This window comes from Uranotaenia lowii, chromosome 2 (genome assembly GCF_029784155.1).
Source record: "Uranotaenia lowii strain MFRU-FL chromosome 2, ASM2978415v1, whole genome shotgun sequence".
NCBI classification, from domain to species: Eukaryota; Metazoa; Arthropoda; class Insecta; order Diptera; family Culicidae; genus Uranotaenia; species Uranotaenia lowii.
The window spans coordinates 194762275-194774961 of record NC_073692.1 but is presented as its reverse complement, the minus strand read 5'-3'; the positions used below and the strand labels follow the sequence as shown (position 1 = coordinate 194774961).

The 12687-nt window shown below is 36.1% G+C and overlaps 1 protein-coding gene across 2 annotated transcripts in view; it reads right to left on the bottom strand.

Moving 5' to 3' along the window:
- The window catches only part of LOC129747623 (diencephalon/mesencephalon homeobox protein 1-B-like), a 93331-nt gene that overhangs the window by 19087 nt on the left and 61557 nt on the right, over positions 1 to 12687 (bottom strand). For both annotated transcript variants that reach the window (XM_055741914.1, XM_055741915.1), the window contains exons 5-6: positions 912 to 1016; positions 611 to 810 (exon numbers count right to left, since the gene is read on the bottom strand). In XM_055741914.1, coding sequence (XP_055597889.1) covers positions 611 to 810; positions 912 to 1016 — 305 coding nt within the window. The remainder of the gene's footprint in view (positions 1 to 610; positions 811 to 911; positions 1017 to 12687) is intronic.

Here is a 12687-nt window from a genome sequence, read left to right as displayed (position 1 = left end):
TTCGCCCAATTGAGAAATACTGGGCTATTGTCAAGCGTAACCTAAAGAAGACCAAAAAAACTGCTAAGGACGAGCAGCAGTTCAAGGCAAACTGGCTTTCTGCGGCGAAGAAGGTGGACAAGATGGCTGTACAAAATCTGATGGCAGGGGTTAAGCGTAAGGCCCGGCAATTCGGATTTGGAAAAGCGGAAGCCTAACTGAATATTTTTCCTGAATTTTGAACTAATTAAACTTGAAAAAGAAATTTAAATTGATTTTTCCAATTAACGATTTCACCAATTTACACGCGTTTTCCCTTGACCAAATTTTGACCAAATCACCCTTTAATTACGTCAACTTTTCAACCCTTTTTCAAAATTTATGTTGTGTGAATCAAACAATTTATACGGTTCATTGATTGGAAAGTACGGTTTTTTTTTACATTTTTTGTGGTCATAATCTTAAAAAAATGTAAAAAAAATAAAATATACTTATGTGCACATATATCTACTAATTTCAGCTTTCTTGAACAGTAAGGAAATGGCCTCTGATTTGGCTTAAACTGTGTTTTAGGAAAGAAATATAAAGCGGGCTTCAAAATATTAGAGCTACATTATATTTGTTTACTCACTTCAATCCTGGCGACGGCGATCCGGCACTATTGGACCCGGACCGGGTCATCGAGTGCGTCTGGCCGCTACCCGAGTGCGGTCGGTCCGTTTCCGAATCCATGCGGGGGCTCATGGGTGGCGCACTGGGACTTCGCATCCCGTCGTCATCATCCGGATCTCCGGTAATGTCCGGACTCGAATCCCGACTGTCGGTGTCCAACTGGGTTGGGTAAATGGGAGGGAATTTTCGTTTTTTCATTAGTAATTAATCTTATAGTAGAAATTTATATAAAAATTGAAAAAAATTGGTCCTATACTCACTTTATCATTTAACAGCTGTGGATCGGATCCATCAGATCGTTTTCGCTGTTCTTCCTTAAGACGTTCAGCTTTGCGCCACTTTGCTCTACGGTTCTGGAACCAAACCTGGAACAAAAATCGAGAAATTAATCATTAAAAACGCCATTCAGCTTCAACAAAGCTTTTAAAAATGCTGGATTGGAAAACCTTGAAAATACCATTCTTTAACTTCATGTTTAGGAGAAAGAAGCTAAATGAATTACAACCACACTGTTGAAATGAGAGAAAATGTTCTACGACCGAACGAGCGTGATGAGAAAGTTTTCTCCACATCGCTCTAAGGGGGAAAATGAAACAGAAAGAACTAAAGTTTGTGGGAGGAAGAGCCAGCCAGCGACTCGTAAGTACCAGTACAATCACACAAAAACCATTTATACTTCGCGAAATTGTTATGCCCTTCCATCAGTTGGGAAATCTTGGTTGGGTTCTTTGCCCTTCCCCACTTCCGACTCTTAATAGAAGGTTTGATACCAGCGTTTCAATTTACCAAATTACATTTGGTGAAGTTCCACCATGGTACAGCAGTGTTGCCACAGATGATATTAAGTGTCCAATGTTATCAAATATCATATTGCGACTAAAACTGGTGTTATCAAAGGTCAAATTTTACTAAGTGGATGGACAAAAATCCCTCTTCGTTCTAGTTTCAGACGCACGTAACTATATTTTTTAAACTTTAAAGTTTGCTCATATTAACAGTCACGCTTTTCAATACCCCTTTAGTAAACTTTTTGGTTCCAAATTGCACTACTTTGGAACCTAAATGCTCCTTTGGTGGTATACTTGGAAGCTGCTTTCGTGTTTCTTTTTTTTAATACAACTCGATTTTCGATGAAACAATTTATAATCGACTAAATATAGTCAAAAAAGACTAACAAACGAATTCGATTCGGAACAGCTAGGCGCTCTCCGGAATTTTCTGCGCAAAGGAAGGCGGATGAACAATTTTCCCCGAAGGCAGCCAACCGGGGAGGAAAAATCAAGAGCTTAAATAACGAGGCAAATTGAATTTTTCGACTCCCATTCGTTTTCTTCGGATTCGTTTACCTCCAGCCGGCAAACCAACCCACCATTGGCATTGAGGGAAGAGAGGGGTGAATGGAAAATTATCAAACGAAGAGCAAAAAAAAAACACATAAAAATGGCAAAACGAGACATGCTGCTCCGGTGGGGCTCCCTGGGATCATTCGCACATACCCGCAAGCGTCGAGGCAGCCAGCAGCCGGGCAACATCCAATCCAATCCAATCCCAATTTGCGGGAGAGCTGTTCCAAATTGGCTGATTGAGTTCTAAATTTTATATACATATTTCTGCGCTTCGGTTTTTTTGTTGCTTTTTTCGTTGTACACGTTCCTATACGTGGAATTTTCTCCATCTCTGATTACGGTTGCCCCCCAATGAATTCCGCTCTCGGACAAATTTCCCCGTTAGTGTCTATCTGTGGGAAGGGGGGGTTTGGGAAATTCGTTCATTCTCGTTTGGCAAAGGACCGAAAACCATTGTGTGAGTATCTTTTTTTTTATTGTTATTCCAGCATTGCCAGAGACGAAACACCATTTTGTTTGAGTGCACATGCGCCTTGGAAGAAAGGAAGGAAGTTACGACTTTACCCATGCCATCTTTCGTACAGGTCATGCAAGAACGATATTCCGCATGGAAAATTCATACTCCTGAATGGCAAACCGAGGTAGACATTAATGGTCTTGAGTGGAAGCAATGGCTGTCGGGCAGAGTTGCCAAGATCATTACAAATTAAGTCAAACAAGAGAACATGCTATACGCCAATATTTGTGCATTTAATTTTCAATGTTTTTATCAGAATTAACGAGAATAGTCACCTAAGATTGCGATTGTGAAATCATGACTTTATGTACAACTGTACGCAGGTTGACAGTGAGTAATATTATCAAATCAGGCAGGGCTGAGCAGGGCTCATATTGTTTGAAACCCCAATTAACATGAAATCGTAATAGAATTTTTTTTGTTTCGATTATAGTCGTTTTACCATCCTTTATCATTCGCATTCGTGACTTTATCAACGTTGCAGTTGGCGGATCGTTATTGAAAAACTATCCGGTACAACTGTGTTCGATGTTTGCTCTTGGGCTCGAACTCGCGGACAACGGCTCAGGAGACAACAGACTTGACAACTGAGCTATATCACAAGCCCATAATAAAAATGATAATCCAAATCGACTATAAGGACATTTTCAATAACCATATTGTGTGATTTTCTATCGTTCATATACGACAAGCTTTGCCCAAAAATGTTGAATCGGATAGTAGTTAGCCAACTTGTAAACATGTCTCCAAAAAGTTAAGAATATGCTTTTTGTGGGAAAATCAAGTCGTAGGAATCTTGTTATTGCAGCTATATCGCCTCCACTAGCTATATGCTATTTGAGTAAGTTTTTCAAATCCGGAGGCTTCTTTCAACTGTGACATTTTCTCTTATAATTGACCACCTTCACATAAATCTGAATTCTAGCATTTCTTAATAAAATGATCAATTGAATTGGTTTCTATTTCCTTTTTCTAAACGTATTTTGTGGTTTATTTCTCAGAATCATTAAATCAGAACTAAGGGGCCGTTCACTAATTACGTAAGCACGATTTTGGAAACTTTCAAAACCTTCTTCCCCCCTGGTAAGACAAAGTAAGATTTTTCAAAAGCCCCCCTCCCCCCTAGTAAGATCTTACGTTTTTTATTCTTTGAGAAATTGACACGTTTTTTTTCAAAAATAACTTGAAAATATTAAAAATGTGACTTTAATGCAAAGCACTTTTTAAGTAAAATTAAAAAAATTGTATTTGAAAAGCACAATCTATACAAAACAACAGAGGCAATGTCATAACGATTAAGAAACATCATTCAAGACGTAGTATGTTTGGGGTAACAATAAGTTTCAATACATTTCCACAATCGAATAAACAATATAAAATCAGAATTCCGATTTAAAAAAGAGAGATCAGGTTAGCATAAGGTATTTTTACCTAAAAATCATAAAATTCTTTAAAAAAAATCATTCTCTACTACTAGATATGGGGCAAAAAATTTTAACAACAATCACGTTGTCAACTAACCTAAAAGCTCAGACTCATACAGCGGTAAGCAATATAGTTTTAGGATTTTTTGGTAAATTATTTGTATAATTGGCCTGGCATCGACCAGACCGAACTGAACACCATGTGAAAATTTTTAAACAGCAGATTTTGAAACCCAAGTTATTCTTATGCGAGACCGAAAAAACTGAAGTTATTCAATGGGATGTGTTTCTTTGATTAATAACTATTGATTCTATTTATTAAGTTCAACATATTTCGTCTAGAGTTGAAAAAATTTGTGCATTAAATGCAAGAGACTCGTAAAAATGCTGATGGCGTTCAGCTCGGTCTGTTCGAATCCCGACCAATTTAGAATTGATAGTGTCTATCACTGTAAATAGTGTCTACAAATTCATTATTTAAAGCGCCTTATATGTATTTAAAAAAAAATCTGGAAGAAGTCATTTTCAAAATATGATGGTTTGAATTGGTTCTCTATAAATTTTATGGAATTTGCATTTTTTTCAATAATTCAAAGATATTAAAAGATAAATAACATAACATCAAAATTAACCAACTAAATAGGTAGGGAGTAAAAAACCTGAGTAATATGGTTTCGTATGGCTGTGGCTGTGATGAATTTTTAAGGTTATATTTCTTACGTAAGATTTTTGGAAACCCCCCCTACCCCCCTAGTAAGAGATCGTAAGCAAATGTGAAAACCCACCCCCGCCCCCACCCCCCCTATGTGCTTACGTAATTAGTGAACAGCCCCTACACGAATGCCATACAGATGGTAGTGTCTCAATTAAAATTATAATAATTAAATCAGAACAAATCTGAACAGAATCCTCAAAATCTGTCTTTTGTGCAGACAGAATCTGTACAAAAAATAATGCAAAAATCTGTACTTTTCAGATAAATCTATACTTGTGGCAACCATGCCAACTGCTTTTTTGGATTTCTTCTCTTAAAAAAAAAAAATAACTGCAAAAGGTAGCCAGAGATCAGAGGTGGTTTTGTGAAAAATCAGGGTAACATGGAGAAAAAAACTAAATTTTTCAGCATATCACTAGATTTTGGATATTTTATGCAGCGCTACTTATAATGCATAAATAAATGCGAAACACATGTGCTGTAAACGTCTTAAATTATGCAATAGAAGTGAGCAGCTTCTCGGATGCTCAGCAGTTTTCTATCGAAAAACGCCCATCAAATATTTCATGAACCGAAGATTACCACTGGTTAAATGGGTTAAACTATATTATTATAGATTTGTTCAATGTTTTCATAATTTAACTAAAAATTAGCGTTCGGAGAGCATGCGTCTTTTCTCGTAAACGTACCAATAAAAACTGTGTTAGTTCTCAGACTTCTTATCAACACAATTTTTCCGGAGAAGAGAATTCTCTTCATCAGTGGATGTGAATGCTCTCGCTCACTTTTATGTGTTGACAATCTCACTCTTGTTAATAGTGCGATTTTTTCCTCCGCACAGCTTGGCGGCAGTGATGCCACATTCAAATCGTAATTTTGAAACCCATAAAAATCTTGTATCGGTATGGAAATCTTAAAAACCGGTATTTAGAGGTGGATATATAAAAAAACATACACTGTATTCTGTATATGGCTATTCAACAATTCACCGATACAACTAGAAGATTTACAGGAAAAACAAAGCTTAGGGTTTCGTATTCAATGCCGAACAAACAAACAATTATCAACAAACAAATTCTTCATGCGAATATAACATTAATTCTTAAAAAAAAATCAGTTACACGTTCGTCGCCAAGCTCATTTTGAAAGTTTTACTAGCCGACCGAGCGCTGAGCGTGTGTTGGTAAGATTCCATGCTCGATTGGCCGTGAGAGAAATAAAACGAAACTAGCCACTCATTCTTCAACTGAGGTAGAACACATGACAAAGTGATGCAACTGGCAAGCCAAGTTGAGAAAGTTGTTTTGAGTTCGATGCTCACTCTTCCGTCTGCATTTTTTTCTCTCCAATACCAGAAACAGGATAATTTTTTTTATAGGATGTAAATTCCTGAAATAAATTTCCTATCCAGCGCTGGCACAGCCAATCATGTCAACGATAATTTTTAGAGCTATAATGCTGGGTTAGGAAATGAATTCGAAGCCTTTAAGATTTTTTTTTTGTTTACCACGATTGAACCGGAATTAGATGGTTCTTTGACAAATGCACAAAAAGAATGTCAGAATCCCTAGCTAGACTCAGCTAGACATCGTAAACGAGGCTACTTAACTGAGAAGGCTCCGGTGTGGTCAAATCTTACTCTCTCACGACTATGCCAAGTACCTTATTGCATTGGCTCGAAAAGGAAGTCTTTTAGCATCAACCATGCTCGCCATCACCGCCGATATCAAAAAGATCCTTAAAAACTCGGGATATTTGGTGTGGTGGTTTCAACAAAATGGTCTAGTAGTAGCAAACGGTTGTTTCTCGTGCGATTTCTCAAAGTAAATGCATTACAATTCTGGAAGCTTTCTACAATATGCCGTCTAACATAAAATTTCCTCACTGTCATCCTGTCAAGCTTGCTTTTATTGGCACATTAATGCCAATTGGCACAATAATAGCTAGAAAACCGTACTTTGTCACCTTATAATATACTCAAAAGCATTGCATTAATATTCCCAGATGAAACAAGTGTATTTATGTTCAAGGAAACTACACCCCCACAAATCAGAAACTACTCCAATAATGAAATTCCTTGGAGGTGGAAATATCGGTATAAGCTTCTATTAACAATTAAAAAGCTTTCTAATAACTGGCATAGCATTGTCCTCCCAGCGCAAATGTCCTCCATGTATTGCATATGTCTGATTGAAACCAAATAATACATATCCCATATCCCATAACAAGACTAAGTAAGAAGGAAACAATCCATTAGCAAGGATCAGTGTTCGGCATCGCTAACTGAAAAAATAGCGCCGCTAATTAGATCGCTAACTCATTCAAAGTTAGCGATCGCTTATAAAATACGCTAAATGTGCCGAAAAAGTTATCGCTTTAAGCTCAAAGCGCTAATCGCTATTCGCTAACTGTTGACCAACAAAATGGCCGCAACAAATATCAAATTCCTGTTTTATCACGCCGCTCCCCCCTTCAATTTGTCCAACTCCTTAAAAGGGAATAATTAATGTTTCAGGTATTCAATTTAAAATTGGATAAAGTGATCGATTTTTTTTACAATTACCTATATGAGTAAAACAAAACTGTCAAAGATGAGAACTTTTACAACTCTCTGTATTCTACTATTTAAAGAAAAAAAGAACTTTTGAACAATTACAAGAGGAAAAGAACAGAATGTGGAAGATGGGAGATACAGTAGTTTTTCGATTTTATCACGGTCGAAAAAAAATTCACCGTGAATCTGGCGAAACTAAAAGTTAAAGTGAAAAAAATTATTTTTATTGTCTTTAATCAATAATTTATAATATTTTCAGTGTTGGAAACGTTTTGTATCAATAATTTTTTATCATAAGATGTAATTATCAAAGATAACTATACACAAAGGATCGGTTTCAGTTTAAATTAATCTTCTCTTTAGCAATTTTAAGATATTTTCTTGAAATAAAATTATATAGAATATACATCTACTGAAAGTCTACATCTAATTAAAGTGAATAGTTAAGATTTTATGGAAATTTAACAGTCGTTATCTCTTATGTCGATTTTGAAAAAGAGTTCAAAGAAAAACGCATTAAAAAATTTCTTCTGCAAATTCCAAATTTCAATATTTTAATCTACACACATTTGATTAACTAAAAAGTTTACCTTTTCGAAAAATGTTTTGAAATTTGATAAATTTTACTTTTAAAGTGTGTTTCTCGAAATTGTTTTATGGGTAGATAATGCTTTGTTTTTCATATGTTGAAAAACAAAAACTAAGATTTTCCTTTTTACACATTTTAAGGCAAAGTTAGCAGAATTACATTTTGATCTTCCGAAGTTATCCATTCAGACAATACTAAAGGCTGTCCAATCAGGGTTGCGCACGCCACCCTTTCAAATAAACAAATTTAACAAATAAATCAGAGACACATATCTTTTTTCAAAAACGCTTAAATTCACCCACATTTTTTATATGATTCGCAAAATTAAAAAAAGTTTACATCTTTAGAGCGGCTAATCAAGCACAAATAACAACACTAGCATTAGCGTGACAGTAAAATTCTTTTGGCGATTATTACAAGTGTTTTTAAAATTCAAATGTCGATTTTTACACAAAACAGCCAAAATAAGCAGTTCAATGGCATTTTCATATTATTCAATACCTATATACCATAACATAAACCATAAAAAATATCTTGAACAAAGACGCTCTACGATTTTGAAAGAAAATTAAGGTCTTGGAAATGGTTTCTGAATGATTTCTAAAAAAGCGTGATAAAATCGAGCGTGAATTTGGCGAGTATCGATAAAATTGAACAGTGATAAAATCGAGAAACTACTGTATCTCTTTTTTTTCAAATTTAAATTTTGGTTAAAAATTTACTCGATTTATCGGTTTTGTGCAAAGTAGATAGTATACAATTTCGTTGTAATCTTTTATGCAAGTTATTTTATTTTGATGATCATGCTTGGCATCGCTCCTCAGATTTGCCCGTTCAGAGTAAGAGCGTGTATTTTTTTTGCTGTGCTCTTCCCAAGCAGAGAATCTTTAAAAAATGCTCAGTTACCTCCAGAGCGACCAAGCATCCACCCATGGGTGGGCAAGAGAAGCAAGCAAACTGATGAAGTGCGTTCTCGGTGCAGATAAATTCGTTCGCACTCGGGCGAAAGAGAAGCTTTGCAGAAAACTCAGTTTGTCTTCATCGGTTGCGTCTGGATCGATGTTTCGAAGTGCGTCAGAATTTACAATGCAGAACATAAATCTAACGGAACTAAATTAATAACGCCAAAGGTAGTTAAGATAGAATGCTGGTGTTTTCGACAACATTGCTCTGTATAACAAAGCGCATATTTTGATATGAAATATAAAGTTTAGAGGTCCACCAATAGCGAGACATAAATCATAACTTTCTTGTTTAGCATTTTAGAGCTTAATTTTTTTCTAAAAAGTTATTTATCTCAATAAAATACACAACTTTGCTTAACATGTAAAAGTTCTACAATCTTAACCCAAGAAGTTAAGTTAAATTAAAAAAAAAAACTTGAAAAATGCTTTACAAAAAGTTATTGTTATTATAGCGCTATTTTTGAATCTCTCGACTTTAAATTTTATATCAAAATATGGGAATTAACAACTTTGCCCAAAGCACCTATCTTTTCATTCCTGAGCGAGTTCCTCTAGATTGATGTTCTGCACCAGGACCAATGATTAGCTACGAAAGCTTTCTTCGGTCGAAAAATATTAAAAGCGTAGCGGTAAAGGACGATAAATCCTAAATTTTACGATTTGTGAAAGTTTTGCAATTTTATTACTAAAATTTGTCCCAGATCCCTGCGTAATTTTCACGGTTTGTTTAATAGACAAAGATGTTTGGATAATTTTAGTAAATGTTACTTTGTGAATTGCAAAGTACATTACATAAACCTAAGTATACAGCAATTTGCGGATGCCCGGATATTGTGAAAAAACTACTTGGATTTTGCCCAGTTTTATCCACATTATTTGGAAAATGAAACAAGAAAATCGAATTCAGTTAAAAATTGTTTGTCAAAAATTGGATTTGTGAAAGTTTGTTTCATCAAAAATCAAACCAAAACTTTCCTTCGTATGCTTTAAACATGAATTTGCTACTGCTGATGTGTTGCGACAAAAAAATGTAAGTCGTTTTTCTGCAGTAGATGAATGTCTGGAATTTCCTCAGATTTGGCCGGATATTGTTCGGTTTATGGAATGGAGAATTTCAGATTATTTACCCGGTTTTCACCATGTTTTTCAAAATTTGCCAGTAAGTGCCCGGCCCGGCTACGTACAAAAATAGTTCATACATAAACCAACATTGGACCTCTTCAACTGATGCACTGTTCCGCACTGCATAAGGGTTTTTTTTTTAAGAAAACATTCCTGCATTGAAATCTTTCTGGCTTGATACACTGAGCTACTCAGCAGCGTCGCTAGAGCACAATTTTCTAGCCATCTCCTTCTCTTTTCTGTAGAGCGAGCGACGTCCACCCGACCGTCAGAGCAACCGCAATCGGGCGCACTCGGCAAAAAGATAAGTGAACGTTGATCGGCTGAGCAGTGCACTCGGAAACCGAAATGATAAAAGTGTAATTCGTTCTCTGCTCTGTTCTGTTTGCGAGGTGTTGGACAAGCATGTTGATGATTTTTGCATTATTTTACATTATCATCATTTAAAATCTTTAAACTGTTCTCCCCTTTTTCAAACATTCAGGAGCATTGCCAAACGTAAACATATATACAATTTCCATTTGATCTTAAAACGAAGGCTACAATGTTAATTTTATCTTATTTTTATATGAACTGATCTGTAAAACCTCTTGAAAATTGTATTGATAAAAGTAAATATCTCAACCATTTTAAAAACAAATGACACTTAATACATCTTTTCTCTAACTCGAGTACACATTCCTCCAACTAATCCAATTAAGTAATCAGAATGGTGCCCAATGTCACCTTAGCTTGATTAATGACATTAGTGATTCTGTCACAAATAATTTGAGAGATTGATACAAATGTATGGGAGTTAGCGGTCTTCAATTAGCGGAACCAAAAAATAGCGGAACTTTTTAATTCGCTAGATCAATCAAAACTTAGCGGCAAAATTAAACCGCTAACGAAAAGTTAGCGGACTAACTAGCGAATAGCGGATTAGCGCTTTTGTGCCGAACACTGGCAAGGATATTGTCGAATGATGTACAAAGCGCTGTGTGTGTTTTTAAACCGGCATTAGAAAAAAAAAACATTATTTGTTTCTAACCAACGGCAAAAAACCATCAGCCAAGATGAGCTGTGCGTAATGTAAACCGGTCGGCAATAGAAAACAGTTTCTAGTTTCCAAATTCCTGTCGTAATAATTTCTGTCATGTAATTTTCTTTATATCACTATCAATAATCTCTACAATTCCCACCGCATTCCTCTGCTTTTCTCAACAGAGACAAAAAAAGGCTTAGACAATAAACTTTCGTTTGCTAACCGACTAAGAGGGTGCACTGGGTAAGCTATGGGACTGGTAAGCCGGGATGAGATGTTGCAGTGAGTTCGATTCTCACTATATTTTTATTTTTGATGAATCGTCCAACTGGATGAAAATCCCATAAATTGTTTTTCTTGTCTCGCTTGAACGAATCATTTTGCTTGACAGCTCGAGTCGTTATGCCAGTAGTGCTTTCTCAATCATATCATCTTTGGTACAGTACACTTTTCAGCACATTTTTGGAATAAAGTTTTGCTAAATATGCATTGGATTTTTGCAACCTATTCTGTGGATGTAGTTGAAAATTATGTTTCCAAGAGTGTCTTTTATAAACCGCATTTTGGAGGGGGTTTTATTTTAAATAATAATCAATCCCATGTTTATGTTTTATTTTCCATCAATTTTCATGTCATATTTTAGGTTCTGTTTATTTCAGAAAGATGGAAATATTTTGAGACAATTTTGTATTTTATTTTCTACAGGCAACTTGGTTCAAAAAAAGGCACACTTTAAATATTTATTGCTCCCGAGGTTTTCGCCGACCAAACTCATTCGATATTCAAAGAAAACACTTGTTTTCCTCAAGCGGGTACCAGGTCTAGCCTTTCGCCTAAATTTTTGGTGAAACACGTGTCTCGCGGCTCCGACGACGACGACTACCCGGAACAGGTTACTCGCTACCGACAACGACGCCGACGCTGCCGCCACGAAAAACCTTCGCAAACGGTCGATGTCGGTCGGCGGGTAGGATTAAAAAGTTGAAAGTCGGGAAAATTCCATGCCCTTTTTTTATGGCCGAAGCACTTCCTACTACCAAATCGACCTGGCTGCGGAAACGTAATCGTGGCCAATTCCCAGGACGATTCCATTTACGGTGGTGTCAAGTTACAAATTGCGATTGCAACTTGGCCGTCGTCGGGTGGCTCTGGGAATTAAATTTCCATTAGGGAGCAGCTGGGGTGGAACGGGGTGCTTCACTTTATCAAGTGCGCACCGCCTTCAGCATTCTGACAAATTGTTGGTGAATTTATTTCAGGTTTTTTTTTGTTGGGCGGAAATTGAATCAGGTTCAAATCCTACGCGAAAAACCGTGAAAATGGGTAAACCTGAAAAAGCTACAAAATTCAGTTTTGATGTTCAACAGTTAAGGCTCATGTGACTTTATGTATTCACCAGATTGTTTGAAAAATAATAAAAATAAACAAAAATTAAAGGTACAAAAAGGTTTGCAAAAAATAAGAAATTTAAGAGGAGAAATCACCGTGAATTTGTTTTATGAAATGAATTTGCGGCTTTATCGGTGAGGGTTAAAGAGTTGAAATGAAAGACGGATAGAAGATCAGAAGAAAATTCTAAGGTGGTGAAAAGAGCGAAGAGCATTTGAAATAGAAGCTTGACCACATACTAAATTCTTTGTCCCACACCAATTAACTGTATTGAAGAAGTAGTACCCAATAGAGAAGGCACTACATTTTTCGATACAGTTAATTATGGATGGTTCGACCGCCATGTGAGTGTGCACATGTGCCGAACGGACAAAAAATTTAGCATGTGGTT